General features: G+C 41.8%; 1 protein-coding gene across 1 annotated transcript; it reads left to right on the forward strand.

Annotated features, from left to right (window-relative positions):
• Positions 1 to 6,575: 6,575 nt before the first annotated feature.
• On the forward strand, positions 6,576 to 16,650 carry LOC121888578 (serine/threonine-protein kinase H1-like). The gene is made up of 3 exons (XM_042400200.1): positions 6,576 to 6,927; positions 7,937 to 8,639; positions 15,015 to 16,650. Exons 1-3 carry the CDS (start codon positions 6,653 to 6,655, stop codon positions 15,405 to 15,407), a joined length of 1,371 nt encoding a protein of 456 aa, XP_042256134.1. The 5' UTR covers positions 6,576 to 6,652; the 3' UTR covers positions 15,408 to 16,650.
• Positions 16,651 to 18,406: the final 1,756 nt, after the last annotated feature.

An 18,406-nucleotide genomic window follows, 5' to 3' on the forward strand; every position in this document is an offset into this window, starting at 1 on the left:
ATCATTTAAAACGGATTCTCTATCTTTGTATGCTAATTACTCTTTTGTAATTCTAAAACATTAATCAAACAGAGCTTCATAAATGTAATTTTGAAAATATATATATATCATAAAATGAAGCATGCATTTATTTATGGAATTGTAGATTCTTTTTTTTCTGAGCACTTGTCCACGATGAAGATTGTGCGATATGACCGAAAGCTCCAGAACAACTACTAAACGGGCCTTGAGGTGAGATTGTTCTCTCAGCAGCTGTTCCCAAGGTCATTAATGAACTTTGAACCTCAGCTTTCTCAGCCGGCATGAACGAGAAGTCATTAAAAATTTAAACATCTATAATTACATGACAACTGGGCAAACTGGAAAAGCTCCAGAATAGCTCCTAAATGGATCTCCCAGTGAGGATGTTCTCTCAACTGCTGTTCCCGAGGTCAAGAATGAACCTCAGTGATGAATTGTGTGGGTGGAAATCTCACATGATGTCAGATCCTGTAGCTTTTGGACATTTAGTGTGTGAAATATCATCTTTCACCAGTGAAAACATGCTATTTTTTTGTATGGGACTGTATATATTTATACAGCTTAAGAAATGTGCACATATTTTATTGGATGGTTTTTACCTGTTTAAGGGTTTTGACATTCAGTCCTTGGAACCAGGTCATTTTAAAGGTCAAGTCTGGTGGTTAGACATCGTGGGCTCCGAGAGAAACGCCAGCTTTTGGAGGTAAACTTTTTTTTTCAGAGATGAGGTCATACATGCATGAAGATTTGTCTAAAATGTCAAACAGTCCCTCGCAGACGAGTGTGGTGCCGTGTGTCTGTTTGCTCTTAAAGATGATGGCAAATTTTAGCAAAACATTTTGGAAGAATATTAGTTTAAGGCACAATTACCCACAGAATTAATTATGGAAGTTATTCATATTTTTAATTTAAAGGGTGAATGAAGCATCTCTGCAGCGATTACTCAGGGCATGGCTTGCTAAATGTGTTTCCGAGGCACAGCGCGCGGTGGCTCCTCTTCAGAAGCAGAAGAGTTATTAAAGGACCCTCCCTCAGTTGTTTTCTTTATCCCTCTGTCTGGCTGAAGAGTAATTAGCAGAGCTGTTCATTAATTACACATGTGAGTCCATGGCCAGACATCAGTGCGCTGCCCGGGCAGGTGACTATATCTGTCAGCTAAATCCAATTTTGCCGACTCGCACGACGTTCATGATTTGTTCAATCAACACGTCACAGACAATTTGTCTGCCGTGCCTCGTCCCTTGGCCACCTCAGAGCTCTTCACAGAAAAGAAAATTAGAGTATCCGTCAGCTGTCCCTAAGGGTCCTGCCTTTGGGAGATGTAACATCCTCCTCCTCTGTTGACAGACCTGGCGCCTGCCTCACTTGTCACTGTAATTAGTTTTGTTTCGCTACCATTGTGCTCAGCAGCCCTGCTTTATTGCTGCATAACCGTGTGCAGTCGGGGTTCATTCCACAGTGTTGTGTTAGAGGAGGTTTGCTTTGCCCTGACATGAAAAAAAATAAAACAAGTATTCTCCTCAAGCATTGATTTCTCCTTCTCTCAACAGCTTGTAATAAGCAAACATACTTCTTGTGTCCGGATCCCCGCTTATTTGTATCTCTGCACAACAACAATTACAGGCCGGCGTTCCATTGATGAATCGTGGACGGCTTTAATTAATCAGCAGGATAATGCCGTGTGTGGGCTCGGCGCGGATGAGAGAGGTCAGGATTGGGGCTCGGCCCATCATGGATGGGAGAGCAAATCTCAGTGATTGATCAACAGCGGCGGTATTATTTTATCAGCGGCGTGCATGGTCACTGTGGAAGTACTTATCTGGTGTGCACAGGAGTTTGAAACATGGATCAAGACCAAAAACAGGGTCACTACCATTTCTAGGAGTCTGCAACACAGGTGTGTCCGAAAGATATCAAGACCATCATCATCTGGACATACTTTCAGGTGACATTGCGTTAAAGTTCATGGAGTTATCTCTATGTATAAATATGACTGAGCTTGTTTAGATTTCGCGTCGAAGGTGTGCAAAATTTCTGACACAACTTTCTTGACAAATTCAAGGCCACCTCGAGATGAACAATGAGCCAGCTCTCCTTAGAGTGACAAATAATTTATTGTTGTCATTAAAGTGCATTCAGACTGAACGCTAAGTGAATTTTGGAGGCATTTAAAGTAATAGCATATGAAGTCAATGCAAATGGCTGCAAACAGATGTGTATTCACCCTGGGTGGTGTGAAATGAGCCGGAGACTCATAAGTAAGTTTCGGGAACAGTCTAAAAAAACACAGAAACACACACACACACAGGCACAGAGACACAATCCACACACACACAATCAAATAAACAAGACTGCACAACCAGCGTAGCAGGCAAATTCTCACGTATAATGTCAGACAAAAAATCTGCTGGTGTTCACTCTGAACACACTTTGACAAATGATTTCTTGGTGTCATTACATTCTGGAAATCATGATATTGTCTTCTTTTGGATCTCTGTGCTGCTTATATGTGGATCCTTTGAACACCAGGCATGTTTTTGGCATTAATGGTTATATTTTACCACATAGACATGTTAGTTTCAGTTACAACTGATGATTTTTCTTCTACATTGTGCCCTTATTCCACTATTTTAGGTCTTATTTTATTCTCTCTTTCTGCACATTAGGGGTCTGAGGAGAGAGAGGATGTTATATGAGGCGCCTGTGGCTCTGGAGGTAGAGCGGGTCATCCACTAATCAGAAGGTCATGGTTCACTCCCCGGTTCTCCGGCTCCTCCAAGATACCGAACCCCAAATTGCTCTTGATGGTGCAGCCGTGGGTGTGCGAACGTGTGAGCATAGAAGCATTGCGGGGTGTTTTGGATAGGAAAGACGAGCAGGATGGCACTTTGCATGGCGGATAATGGATGTGTGCGCGAATGGGTGAATGTTTGCATGTATTGTAAAGCACTTTGAGTGGCCGTTAAGACTAGAAAAGCGCTATGTAAGTGCAGTCCATTTACCATATGCTGTACAGACTGTAAATCTCCCTGAGGTAAATTTGTGCTTTGTGATATTGACTATATAAATAAAAAGTGACATAAAAATATCCCAAAAAATCACATGGATATTATCATTTTTCCAAAACCTATTACTGTTGAATGGCCAAATGTGAGCAGACACCCAAACATTACACCCATATTTAATTGTTACCTCATTCTAAAATCATAGGAATTAATATGCTGCTATAACAGGCGTCACTCTTCTGGGGAGACTTTGATTTTGGGACCTGACTGCAGGTACCTACTGCCGTTCAGCCACCAGAGCATTAGTGAGGTCGGGCCACTGATGTTGGAAGATAAGGCCTGGCTGGCAGTTGGTGTTCCAGCTCATCCCAAAGCTGTTGGATGGGAGTTTAGAGCTTTGTGCAGGCAAGTTGTACCACACCTAAATGGGAAAACAGTTTCTTTATGGACATGTCTTTGTGCACAAGTGCATCATCATGTTTAATAAAGGCCTTCCCCAAACTGTTGCTGTCAAAGTTGCAAAGCCTGATCCATGTAAACAGTCCCAGACCAAGTACACAAGGAGTGTAAAGGACTCGTACTATACATGTAATGTATATACTGAATATTAGTCTAGTTTCCAGTTAGTAAGCAGGTAATTCTTGATGAATTATGTTCCTCTCGGTGGTCCAGCTTTTTTATTTGAAATATGCTGCTCCCAATCATCTCTGCTCGTTGTGATGTTAATGTTAAGTGCAAACCAGAAATAGACTCCATGCCGTCTCGCCCACCTAAAGCTTACATTTTCAAAGTTCAAGTGTTCATTGAAACATTTTCATTTTCCAAACCCAACTTCTTTTTCTATTTTTTTTTTTCTTTTTTATTTCAACCTGGGAACAACAGCTCTTTCGCAGCCTTTCACTCGGCTGTGCTTTCGAGCCACTTCAATCCGCAGCTTTTAGTTCGCTGTATCTCCAGTCCACTCCTCTCACACACAGGTATCACATCCTCCAACTACAATAACAACAGTAATGAACTGGCTGGCAAGTGGCAGCTGCGCTCTGACCGCTCCTCTGGCCTAAACTGATTCACAGCAGCCAATAATGGCTTTTACTCCCAAGGCCCCAGCCTTACCAATAGCACACACATGTTGCGGGTTCATTTATAACTGAGGACAGCCTTTTAGTAATCAGATAGTGGTTCGATAAACGCTGAACTGCTGACTCCCTTGAGGAAGGCTTCTGAAGGGCGATTTACCACCTCAGTGCTGATGTGACGTCTATCCTCTGTTGGCTCTGTGTGTCTGTGTATGGAAGGGGGGCGTGGGGATTCTCTGTCTCGCTCTTTCTGGGTAAATGTGAGTGCGTGTGCGCGTAGTCCTTTGAGAAAGGATAGACAGTGTGTGACAGCAGAACAGACTGATAGGCCCAGCATCCCCCTTGGCTCCTCCGAGAAAAATAAATAAATAAATAAATAAAAATAAAACTGCAGCAGACAAGCAACCGATGGCGCAGGCTGCTTCTCTGTTCAATGACAACACAATTTACACCTTGAAAAAGCCTCGGCGATGTATAATAGAATCTATGACATTTTCATATAAATAAACATTTACGACAATGGATATAACACAACGGCGATTAAACCTCTGCTCGTTTCATGAAAGCTTTTCCATTTGCTACTTCTAAGTGTCTGGTGAGCCTTTTGTGGGAATAATGCTGCTGGCACACAGGAAATGGTGCGTTTTTTTCTCATGTGACAACACCGGCACATGAAAAGAAGAAAAGAAGTTGGAATGAGCTGGATTGTTCTCACTTTAAAAGCACCACTTGACAGAAATGTCAAACTTAAAAAACAGAAAATTAACAAACAAATTGAGGTTTTGATTGACAAGACGCACACACACACAAAACAACACATGTTGCATAAACTGTTATCCTTTAAATGCATCCTAAATATTTCCTTTAGGTAACACTTTTTTTCAAATATAGTATACCTGGTTATGGAAGCGAGCTCTCCAAATTCTCCTAAATACACGAACGTGCAGCATAATTTATTCATAAACATGAACTCATTATACAAAACTCAAATAACCACGTTATTTCAGGGCTGCTCAAGTGAAAAAGAATAATTTAAACTCGGTGTACAGCGCAGCACTTGCGGTATAAAAGGTGTTCCTTCCCTCTTTTTTTGATCCCTTCCTTCCTCTGTGCAGCCTGGTATGAATAAATATGTACATGTTTTCAGTTTCTGCAAGGTTTAGCTCTTTTAAACAATGTACAGGGGCCGAGGCAGGCGGGGGAAAGCAGGGTTGTATGTTGCTTTTTTTTTTTATTCCATTCTCTGAAGATTATGGACACATGATGACAGTGGCATAACATAAGGCAGAAAATAGAAGAAGGAGTAGCTTAGCAGTAGTCACAGGCTTGTTACAGGAACAGTGTATGACATGCTGTGCTCAGCAATACAATGAACATGTATACCCTCAGCATGAGTCTTTAACTGTTTTATGCTGTTATTGAGACATAAACTGCAGTCAGTAAATACAACATAGGAAAAAAAGTCTAAAATTTCACATTATGGTATTCAACATTTCATCTTCATGTAAATAAATGTAATAGCGTCAGTTTGAGTTCTTTGTCTCTGGGTAGAAAGTTGAGTTTTTGGAGCTCCAAGATCATTTTGGTCTTGCTTAGGGGAGCACAACAGCTAAAATTTAATAGTAATCGATTTGACTTGTAGAGAAATTGAGTTATTTTGTGCTACGTGCTGTTATGTTGACGGTGGTGAAAGGAATATTAAAATCATTCGCTTACTTCACGGTAAACATATCAATTCTACAATGTAAATAACACTCTCATACTACAGCAAAACTGTAAAACTCGAACCTGCAATAACTGAATGTTTGGCCACTCGGGAGCAGCAGAAACAAGGTGAATGTAGGCGTCTGTTTATACATCTATTTACATCACATACATTTGGAGTTGTGTTTGTGTCCATCTGACCGATATAAGTCCATTTTCTCACCCTACTTTTAGCTAAAAAAAATAGCTGTCTGCTGCAATTGAAAAATTGAAAGAGAGAATGAACCAAATCTGTATCATTGTGGAAAAAAACGTCCAAAGCAACAATTAATTAACTGTCAAATCCATGTAATTAAGTTATATGAGCATAATATTTCCATACAAAATGAAGTGACAGATCAGTATCTTACCCCTATAGTCTGAAGTCACATGTCTTTACAGAAAACAGAGCTTCCAAAAGTTATAAGTTGACATTTTTATTACAGATTAATTTAATTGAGATCCCCTTTTATTTTAAAAAAGCGGCAAATCATTCTGCTATTGTGTTTTTATGTTATGTAACAATTTTATCTGCCACTTCCTTTTGGTTCTTCCTCAATTTACAATCACTGTGGTAATCGACTGTATGAAGAGTGACAATAGCTTCAAACCAATTTCTGTTTACGTGACACTTTTATCACATGAGTGAGCGGGAGGGTGAACTCACACACCTGCCACCTGCATCTTGCTGGCTGGGTGGAGCTTACTATTACTGTTAACACACCAAAAGCACAACACCTGCCATCTGTGCTTACCTGCATGCTCCAGCAGAAACAAGCCACCGCCACTGGCTGGTTACACTGAGCGATGGGCTGCGGGACCAGCAAGGTGCTGCCTAAGGCATCCAAGAAGGGCTATGTAAGCGTGGTGCAATCGCTTGTGGCTTTCAGCAGAGCACATAATAATGATGATGATGGTGATAATAGTGAGGCAAAGAAGCATATGGAGAAGCCGTGGTTTTCCACAAGCGGTAAGAATCTTCAACCGACGTCGAACGGCCAACAGCAGATACTCAGAGATGGACGACAGAGGGATAAAGTTGCCAAGTATAAAGACAAGTTTGATCCACGTGTGACAGCAAGGTAAATGTTAATAATGAAGATTCAAAAGCAATGTCAATACACTAAAAATCAATCTTTAAAAAGCCATGATATCAAGTCTTGATATTTGTTTTTTAAGGGAAAAAGCTGAGATCAACTTTTTGGTACAGCTTTTTCAAGTAATCTGTAAGAATCTTCTTTAATCTAGTGATATTACTTATCTTATTTTAGCAGTTTATAAACTATATATATTATTACAATTGTTAGATTCTTGGATTTTTGGAACCTTTAAGCCATCAGACTTTCAAAAGCTGGAAAACAAGCAACTGACTGCATAGCTTATATCTTAATGCCGATATTTACCTGCCACCAGTAAAGTTATCTGCCTTTGTCTTTCCAATTTCAAGTAACTTACTGTGTTAAAAAAAAAGGAAGTAAAAGAAATTCCAAACAAGTAATTTTATCTCACCCCTTGAGCAGCCAATTTTTTTTACATTTATGCACATAACAAGGTGAAATGGCTTATTAAGACTCTTCACCGTGTTCATGGGAGCCTTTTAATGTAATAAGCTTTCTCATTCTACTCAGCCCACCACCACCAACCTTCATGCAATACAACTTATTAGTGCATAGCAGTAATACTAGACACTCATTTGAGAGGACTAGGACTTGTAATACCTGAAAACTCTCTTCCTGTACTTGTCAGATGAAAGCTTAGAAACAAAGAAAGGAAGCTGAAGTCTCCCCTCCATATCTGATTAGTCATAGCATACATGAAGTATTGTCTTGTTCAAATGCTTAGTTCAAATACATTTCAACTTCAAACTTCAATTTCATTAATGATCTACATCAGAATCATTTTATTCAGGAAATGCTGCATATACAGTATAGATGTATAGATGAATTTCCTTGGTCACCTTTGCTGCAGCGTGCAGATATCTCTCCATACATCACCGCTGCAGCTGCAATGTGAGACGCTGAGTGCTCTGCAACAGTGTATCATGAGATAGTTATGCTGTAATGAGTCATCATTCCCCTTCTGCCCTGTCAGATATGACATCAAGGCTCTGATCGGTCGTGGAAGCTTCAGCCGTGTTGTGCGTGTGGAACACAGGGCGACTCGCCAGCCCTTTGCCATAAAAATGATGGAGATAGAGGCTCCAGAGGGCCGTGAGGTGTGCGCCTCTGAGCTGGCGGTGCTGCCGCGGGTGAGCCATGCGAATGTGATTCAGCTGATCGAGGTGTTTCAGTTTCCACAGCGGGTCTACATGGTGCTGGAGCTGGCCACAGGTGGGGAATTATTGGAACGCGTCGTCAGCAAAGGACACTTCACAGAGCGGGACGCTACCCAGGCCCTCCGGATGGTGCTGGCTGGGGTGGGATACCTCCACACGCTGGGTATCATCCACAGAGACTTGAAGCCTGAGAATCTTCTCTACTACCACCCCGGGGCTGACTCCAGGCTGCTGGTGACTGACTTTGGACTGGCTACTTTTGGCGGCACAGGGTCAGAGGTTTCGGGCACTGATGGGATCGGGGCAGACCGTACCTGTTCCTTGAGAACAACCTGTGGAACCCCTGAGTACTTGGCCCCTGAAGTGTTACTGAGGAGACCCTATTCTTGTGCAGTGGACATGTGGGCCTTGGGGGTGATTGCCTACATCGTGTTAAGTGGATCAATGCCCTTTGAGGACGACAGTCGAGTGCGACTCTATAGATCCATTCTTAGAGGAAGATACAGCTTCCATGGAGATGTGAGTTTTTTGAGCTTTTCATTGTCAATTTGAGTTTGGTTATGTATATTAAGTGTTTATTTGAAGCGTATTGATAGTAAAAACTATGGTTCTTTGGATATAACCAAAAAGCAATAGGTTTTTAGAGTGCAATTTTGCTCATTTGCAACCTCAAATTGCTCAGAACACAAAAAGTCAAGTGAAAAAGGTGGAAGTTGTCCTTTTGTAATAGCTCACAGATTTAGCTGAAAGAGATGTAATTCTTTGGCTGACTGAGGTTTCTCTCAATAGATGAAAGCATTCCAGAGTATTTCTGCATACAAAGAACAGTTTCAACTAAAGGTCCTGTCTGCCATTTCAGTTTTTGACATGGTTTTGGTTTGGTTGAGTATGATGTGCATTCTTTGGAGTTATCCAACCCTAGCAACACATTGGTAAACAATACCCTAGAATGAGCAAACCCTACTCATTATACTATTAGAACTACCAGGAATAGCAACATTGTTCAAACCCCTCCTAGTGTAAATAGAAAGATTTCGACTGAGAATGTTCCAGCGCAGGTATTGTAACAAAGTGATTTTTTTTCCTTGTTTTCATCCTCGGCAGCAGTGTAAAGAACATGAATGGATATGCGAAAGTTTGTTTTGGTGTCTCGAGTTTCCTCCTGATTTGGCTCTGCGAGGATGCATAGAAACGGATGCATGTTTTTTTTTTTTTTTTTCCACTTTCCTCATTCATACGACTGAAGTGGGTATTTTTAACAGCCTATTCTGTCGAGCTCAGTGGTGAGTTCGAGCTTGTTCTTTCACGCTGATTACACCCAAGGCTGGATTATTCACTGGGCTTTAAGCCTGGCCTGATTCTCAGGGACGCAGTCTGACATTTTAGTCTGGCATACAAGAGGCTCCCTTACATAGGCCCTGGACTATTATCCCTGTGTTTACCGCTGCACTGACCACCAACTGAACAATAGGGCAAAATCCTTCTAGAGTTTATGCAAGGGCTTATTTCACGTTTTCATGGTGGCTTTTGACACAGCTCATATGTAGGCCACACTGGTGAAGGAAAATCCCCGGGAAAAACCACATTTTATAGGATGGTACGTTGTCCCGGAGACGCAGTAAAAACTTCAATCTAAATTCATACGAGGACAATATGAAGACATCATACATGGCTGAGTGGCAGTCCAGGGTTTGATGGATCAGCCATCAATCACATTTCTAAGTTGACAAGACGCTTATTCTCCGTCGTGTGCAAGTATCCACCCTCACTGATAGACTGACAACACAGTTACACACACAGACACACACTGTGATAATACTGCTGTTATGTATGATGGAGGTTCAAGTATCCAGAAAATTTCAACAGCCGGAGTAATTCCCTTCACATATTAAACTTGACTCGAAGAGTTTCGTTTGAAATGAGCTGTCCGCCAATTGAACAGAGGGACATGTAGACCCACCGAAAGCAAAATGGTTTTTTTATATTCTGGGGAGTAGTGATAACGCTGACTGGCTATGCTTTAATGAAGAAGCAGAACTGGACTTATAGCAACATAAACATATCCAGTAAGGTTCTCTTAGCTTAGTTTGCCAGCGATGAGGAGTAAGAAGATGTTACTAGTCAGTGGAGTAATTGATAGACAAGAATATTTGTTATGTTTAGCTTCTTATGATTATTATAGCCATTATTTAAACTGTTCAGAGTCAGTGGATGCTGGCGTTTATTCTTATATGCATGAGGTGAGGCAGGTTACACCTTGGTCGCCAGTAAGGCTAAACAGACAAGCACATTCACATTCACACCTGTGGACAATATGGAGTTCCCATTTTACTCATGCCCTGTTTACTGGGATATCTGGATATCTTATCCAAACACCCTCAAGTCAGGAACACGGACTGACGTAAAAAGAGCTGTTTAAGCCTGAAAAGTTATCAGAAAACTCAGTAAATCTGCCTCTTGGAACAAACTCCTTGCAGTAAAGTGCAGCCAGATGCTCAATTCAAACCCAGGACCCTCTTACTTTAAGATAACAGTGCTAACCACTTTAAGCAAGCATAAAAATCCAACTGGAATTTAGTGACGCTTCACACTCCGTGCCTTCAAGATGGCAGAAATGCACGGAATGAATACAGTTTGTCACAACAAGGAACCTATAAATGATAATAGCTTTGGTAAATGGAATAGTAAATGAGAAAACCAATTGGTAAATCAGGATGCAAATTGAAAAAAGTAATAGTCCTTGTAATTTCCTTTTGAAAAACTGCAAAGCTGAATTGTTAAATTCCTTTCAAAAGTCTACTGTTTATTTTGGTTAATTATCAATCTACTTTCAAATTGCAACCATGTATTAACAAGTGTTATTCAATTAATGTCTTTGAAGTCTAACCTGGTTATGTATGATTTAACAAAGTGCTTTTTAACCGTATGACTCTACGTCCTACAGTTATGTAATATGTTAGTTTGTTATTCATTAATAGCAGAACCAGGATATTGTCGTTAGGAGGTTATGCATAAGTATTCAACAAAGCAGTTCCATGAAAAAGCATTCACCTCGAGTAGTGACATGTTTATAGATGGACATATAAAGATTTCAGAAATTACTCTTCTTCTCTACTGTGCAAATTAATACACAAGGGCTGCAATTACTGATATTCTTACAAAAGCAGTAACCTTTTGTATTTATTGAAGCTGAATAGGGACATGCAGTAAATATGTGTGTTTGTGTGTGTGTATGTGTGTTTGTGTGTGTGTGTGTGTGTGTGGGTGGGCTAACATGGAGGTGAGACTCACTCAGTAATGCAAATGGCCCCAGGCACCTGCCACCTGCCCACAAACTAGGTCTCTCTGTCTCCCCTGCATCCCCCAGCCCCCCACCCCCCACAGCACAACACACACACACATCATGCATGCATTTCCCCCAACGGTGCAACAGCCGCTGGCCTTAAGACCTGTAGTGCAGGCTCACACTGATGCATTCACTTAACAGTGGGAGGAAAGAAGGGGAACAGAGGGGGTGGTTGCAGGGGAGGGAGGGGCTGGAGGGAAAAGACAGAAGGGGACAGAGGACAAGCAGGGCAGAGGAAGAATAGGTGTAGCCTCGGGGGGGGGGGGGGGGGGGGGGGGGGGGTTGCACCTTATCACCCAATCCGTTCTCTGCACATCGGATGAAATCTGGGCATTTCATCTCATGTGTACGTGCATGTGTGTGTGTGTGTGTGCCAGCGTACATACATGTGTGCTTATGTCATGGCAGCCTTTAGTATGTAAAGCATGAAGCCTTGCATTAGCCTTGTAACCTCCTCTGCATTCTGCTGCTGTGTTATTGAAGCCACACTTTCCTGACCCAACCCAAACATCTGCATGTCTCAGCAGCAGCAGCAGCAGCAGCAGGGCAATCTGGGTAACGGTTAGCCCAGTCTGCCCCCTAGTGATCACCACGTGAACAAACCCAGCCTCCACTCGGCCACAGTGTATTGTACATGACAGGCCAATCTCTCCTGCATCCGGGTATTGATATTTTGATTACTGAGGTTTAGCTGCGGCGTTCACCTGAATTAACAACAGGCCACCTTTCCCATGTGGACTCATTATGATGAGACATATTTAAATTTGGCTTTGTTGCTGAGGGAATGCTGCCAGGTGAATCAGATTTGAGTGAATTGTAAGGCGGGGGAGGGAGGGGTTTCTCGTGCGGAGTTGATCATTACTCAAAAGTATATTATCCTCGTGATCACATTAGTGTAATCCAACCTTCTAGCGTTTTCTTCATTTGTTGCAATCATGGCTTTGTCAGGTAAAGATGTAGCACGCCGCAAACACAGTCAGCGGAGCTTCTCATTCACTCTAACAAGATGTTGCTCAGTAAGCCAAGCCCTGTAGGTTTCTCCACTGCTTATGCCATATCCACACTCCATTTGCCCCCCCACCACCATCACCACCTCCCAACCCCCCACCACCCCTCCCCTCCTCTTCGGCTCTGCTCAACAGTGATGTATAACACCGGCTCTCGCCCCTTTCCACCAAACACAATAAAGCCTTGGTGTTTTTTGACGTGAAAAATGTTGGAAATAAGGGGGAGAGATAAACTTCCTGCCGGTGGCTCGGTTCCAGGAAGACAACAGAGTTACGTCTCTTCTTCTTTAGGTGTACCATGTTGATAGCTGGCCTGGTCTCAATCTGCGTACGAATAACACGACTTTACACTTTCAAATTGCGTGCAGTGCATACGCCAAAGTCCAATTTTGCTTGCAGGTGAAACGCTAATCGTCAATATAATGTAACTTTCTTTTATTTTATGAGGAGATTTGTGGCTTATTAGGAGGAGGCAGCTTAGGTAGATGGCTAGATAATTAGTTGGAAGATTTTTACCTTCACATGGGGCATTTTAACCAAGATTTTTAGCGTCACATCAGGACATTTTTACCGCATTTTGCTGTTTTAACCCAATCCATGATCTTTCCCTGACCCTAACCAAGTGGTTTTTGTGCCTAAACCTAACCAAAGGTGTTAAATACAGCTTTAAATTGGTGTATTCCCTGCATACAAAATTGGACTTTGGCATATGCACTGCACGCAATTTAGTGTAAAGTGTAAAGTCGTGTTATTTGTACGCAGATTCTGGGTTGTGATAGCAGGAGGGAGGCAAACTTTTGTCACCTCTCAGCTGTAGCTTCAGATTTTTTTCTGCATCTTTCCTAGCTATTCTAGGCTTCACTGTCTCTCCTACGTAGCGATCATGCTCTAAGCTTATGTGTTCCCTTCATTCCATTTCAACCTGCTAGCCACGGCAGCTATCATATGTGTACTTCATGGCGCCAAAATAAGGAACCTCACTGAGTAACCAGCAGCGCTTGATGAAGATGAAAGTCAGACTTGTTAGTTGTGGGAGCTCAATCAAACACTTTCTCTCTTTCCCAGGGAAACCAAGTGTCACTCTGCCTGCCTCTCAGGTGTGAAATAACAACACAATGAGAAGAAAGTTTGAGTGAGAAGCATTTTTGCGACTTGTACAGCGGCGTCGGCACCCTGCGCTGTGCTCACACACACACACACACTCGTCTCCAGTCAGTGCACTGTGAGAATAAGCGAGTCCCTGCTTCTTTGAATTCCTCTCACCGGCAACAGTCTCACGATTGTCAATTTCATGCTTGATTAATTGTCATTACTCGGCGAGAGACAAAAAAGGAGCGAGAAATGCATTTCGGGATTAAAATGGAGAGCGAGACCTCCCTAAAGAGCGAGATCTGTGCGAGGTTGAGCGGAGAATGAGAGAATTTTGCACACACAGATTTTACTGTATTTAGCTTTTATTCTCCCCAGCCAGACACGGTTGAGAAATATTTGAGCTAATTGGTGGGTGACTGTGGAAATGTTTTTGCATCTTAAAGACATGAGAGTGAGATAGAGGTGATTAAGGAGGCAGTTTCTGAATTATGCTTATCATTACCTGACTTTACTCAAACAATCCCAACTAAACATCATGTAGGCTAAATAAGGACATGCTCGCTTTTTGACACTGTTAAAGGTCATTGTGTTATTGTCACAACGTCTATAACTGCCCATGTTTCATAAGGAATTATCACAGCATGCGTATTATAGCTCAACCAGCTGTCTTGGTCATCTTCTTAATCTGATGCCAAATCAATATAATTCAATGTCTGCATCAGTAATATTATATTTAGGGTAAGTTGGAAGCCCAAAGGTCGTCCGTTTCCTGAGGCAGGCCTCTACAGTGTTGTTTCCATGACAAAGAACCAAAGCTGTGATTAATTATTTAATGATTCTGAATTATGATAATAATTCTGATGTCTTCTCTCCCACCGGAGAGATGATATGGCGGCGCAGGATTTCAAAGTATCCTTGAATGTCAGCTTGGGTCATGACAAGGGGAATGATTTGCTATTTGAATTAACAAAGAGCAGAAAAATCCCAATGAGGCTCAACCGTGGTGCCTTTATTGTGAAGCTAATGCAAGCTAAGAATAAACATGTGCCTAAATCCCACACATACGGCAGGGCCGTCCTACCTCCCAGGCTTCGTATTCATTCAGCCAAGACTGCTGCTTCCCTTTGCCCAGTGACATTTAGCTTTCCTTTGAGTTTAGTTCTGCTTGTTAGGCCTGCGGAGCACAGGGATCATAGTTTTATTGCTTTGTTAGAATGAAATCTTGCATCCCGCTTTGAAGAGGCTTTGAATCTGTGCAGGCGCCTCGTCTAGATACCCAGGCGGTGCTTTTAGAGGAATGTGGGTTCCAGAGTGTCTGTGTGTGTCATTGAGGTGTGTGTAGGCTGAATTGACATCTTCTGGAGTGAGTGCTTTTATATTCTGTATTCTGTATCCTATTATTTTATATAGTGATGGCAATCACTCTGCTCTGCTCCTTCTTTTCCACAGCCTTGGCCGTCTGTGTCCAACCTGGCCAAGGACTTCATCCAGCGCCTGCTGGCATTGGACCCAGCCACTCGCCTGACTGCCGACCAAGCCATCCGTCACCCCTGGGTGGTCACCATGGCAGCCAGTTCTTCAATGAGAAACCTCCATCGATCCATCTCCCAGAACCTCAGGCAGCGGGCATCGCGCTGCTCTTCCCGATGCCCAAGCAGCACCGCGAGCTCCGGCGACGCCAACAGCCTGGGAAGGCTAATATCACTGGAGAAAACCCAAGAGCAGCAGAAGCAGCAGAAGGGCAGAACATCTGGACTGACTCAGCCTCAGAGAGTAATACAACATCCAGCCAGAGGGCTCCAGGAGCATCAATGCCATCCAGCTAGAGCGTCAGATTCATGAGAAAGCTAATGAAGGGACGGAACCAGCTGCCTGAACTCAATCAGCACTGCAGTCGCAAACCTCAGCGCTGAAAACAGGGAGCCAAAGTGCCTGGGACAGATGTTGTGACAAAAAAAGTTCCCTTCACTCTGTGGACTTCAGTCAGGCTTCCCTACTAGACTAATCACTCCATCTCCCCTGAAGGCTGACTTCCATCCTCCATTAGTTTCTTGTGGTCAGGTTAAGCTGTTTGTGAATATCCTTCAGTTTTTAGGTCCAGGTCTATATTGAGACAGAGCTGTCCACCTGCACAAGGTCTCTCGCCTCTGGTTATTCACACAACTCAGACTAATGGTTTTCAGTGTTTCAGCTCATTATGAGTCACCACATTACCTGCCTGTGAAGAGATTCATTCCAAAAAATGAGAAATTCATCATTTGAGAAATGGGAGTTAATCTTAGCAGGGGTGATGTAAAAGTAGAAGAAAACTTGTTCCTTCGGCTCTGATCTTTTTTCGATTTTTAAAAGTAGAATTTGAAATCCTCACCACCAAACAGCGTGAAGATTTACTTTTTTTTTTTTTTTTTTACATTTTGAGACAGAAAGAGGCAATAACGCTCTAGTCTTTCCCTTTTGTTGTCACTCCTCCTACATGGCAGCACCCACAGTCCTGTGTAGCCACTGAAAGCACAATCCAGATATTTGGTGACAGGCCTCTATCAAGTTAAAATGAAGCTCTGGGATTTAAAAAAAGCTCTGTGCCCTCCCCCAAACATTATGTAAGCCGTAAACAATAGCAAACAGCATCTTCAAAATAACCTCTTTTTCCAGTGAGAAGTTTTAAATTAAAATGGTAATACGAGTGTGCGACAGGAGGGGAATAAAAGTTATGAGAGTGCATTAAAATGCAAGGCAGATGTTAAACATAATTACCAATGAAGTTCATTCTTGTTTAGCAATATCACACATAATATATTGCAGATTCTTTCCCTCTTTGTTTTAATCATTTATGATTCATGCTTTCTGTTGCAGATGACAGGTCTTGTATTGGAGATTAGTGTACATACACAATATCTGGATACATACAGCTTATATAAAAAGCACATCTCATGAAAAAAACAACTTGGAACAGTGTTTTTTTTTTTTTTTTTTTACATAAAACCATTATAAATTACCTTCTTTTGTAGGAAGACCATGAATTTATTAATATTTTGTGTGATCACATATCTAATAAAAGAAGGCACCAGTTGTGCGTTTTCAAAAACTGAGATGAAACACGATTTTGTACTACACCAACAGTCTTTCAAGTCAAAGATGTTAATAAGCTTTTTAGCTTTTTTTTTTTTGTTCTATTCTTGATGATTTTTTAAAGAGGCAAGCCTCATTATTCTTTTGTGTTTTTATCGACCGAGTGAGATGTAGGACAGATACCGTAATTAATAATAGTTAAAGTTCGTGAAAGTTCGTGCTTGACTTTGGAAACTCAAGGTCCACTTACTCGCTTTTTTCCTAAGCTTTCGACCGCTTCTCATGGTCTTCAGCTGCAGGTCAAAGATCCAGAAAAAGTTGAAGAAACGGTGATTTCAACCCCTTCCCATCGTCTTCATCAGTGAAAGGTTATAAACTGCGGTTAATAGACTGTGAAAGTTCATGCTTGACTTTGGAAACTCAAGGTCCACTTACTCGCTTTTTCCTAAGCTTTCAGCTACTTCTCATGGTCTTCAGCTGCAGGTCAAAGATCCAGAAAAAGTTGAATAATCGGGGATTTCAACCCCTTCCCATCGTCTTCATCAGTGGAAGGCTATAATTTGCGGTTAACAGACTGTGAAAGTTCATGCTTGACTTTGGAAACTCAAGGTCCACTTACTTTTTCCTAAGCTTTCAACCACTTCTCATGGTCTTCATCTGCAGGTCTGCAAAATTCAGTTCAAAGATCAGGAAAAAAAGTTGAAGAAACGGGGATTTCAACCCCTTCCCATCGTCTTCATCAGTGGAAAGCTATAAACTGCGGTTAACAGACTGTGAAAGTTCATGCTTGACTTTGGAAACTCAAGGTCCACTTACTTGCTTTTTCACAGTCTTTATTATCTGCGGATGACTGGGCAGAGCGACAGTTATGCTTGCTGATAAAATACAGCGGCTGCTGCTGTATTATAGAGTTTAGCTGGTTACTATTAAACCACTAACACTTTATTTAATACTGTTTGGTGCATTAGTGAATAGTGAATATGGATGATATCATTCGGAGGTGGTTCATGCATTTTTTTCTCCAGCAGGGAGCATTGGGGAGTTGATAAAACCTCTCAGTGGCTGCTCATTCTCAGTGTCCTGAGATCAATGTCTCTTTGAGAGGGAACTGCTAGTGTATTTTGGAAATAATGTGTCAGCAAGTAGAAGTACAGAGAGCACCGTACTGACAGTAGGACGTTGATGCATGGGCATAGAAGCAATCTCCTTAAATTGCTGGAGTTAACAGTGCGTGGTCTTCTTTCTTCATGCATTGATGAGAGCTCCATATTCTGCTGGAAAATGAGTCACAGTAACTTCTTTTTTTTTGCATGTGCCTGTGAGAAAACTTTTTTTTCCCCTATTGTTACTGAATTTTTGGTGCATTGTGTTGTGCAATTGAGTCCATATCTGGTGTTATCAAATTATATTTGTATGATTGAGGGAAGGGGTGATTTGTTATGCATTTTTATTTTAAACTCTGTCTGCAAACAAAATTCCACCCGCAGACTGATAAAGACATTTGAATTGAATTAAACTAAATAGAAGCAGGCAATAATGGAAAGCGTTTTTTTTTTTTTTTTTTTTTCCTTTCTTCCCTTAACTATTGCGATTCAATTCTCATCGCCATTATCTCTCAAACGGGAATAACAAACCAACTGTCTCTCTGATGTATTGTCGATCTCATTTCTGCACACTAACTAATTCCATTGTCTTTTGCAATTACAGTGGGCTTGGAGTGGGCAGTGAAAGCTGCTTGATATTGAGGAAATTCACTGCATATTTACTTCCAC

This window comes from Thunnus maccoyii, chromosome 21, assembly GCF_910596095.1.
Source record: "Thunnus maccoyii chromosome 21, fThuMac1.1, whole genome shotgun sequence".
NCBI lineage: Eukaryota > Metazoa > Chordata > Actinopteri > Scombriformes > Scombridae > Thunnus > Thunnus maccoyii.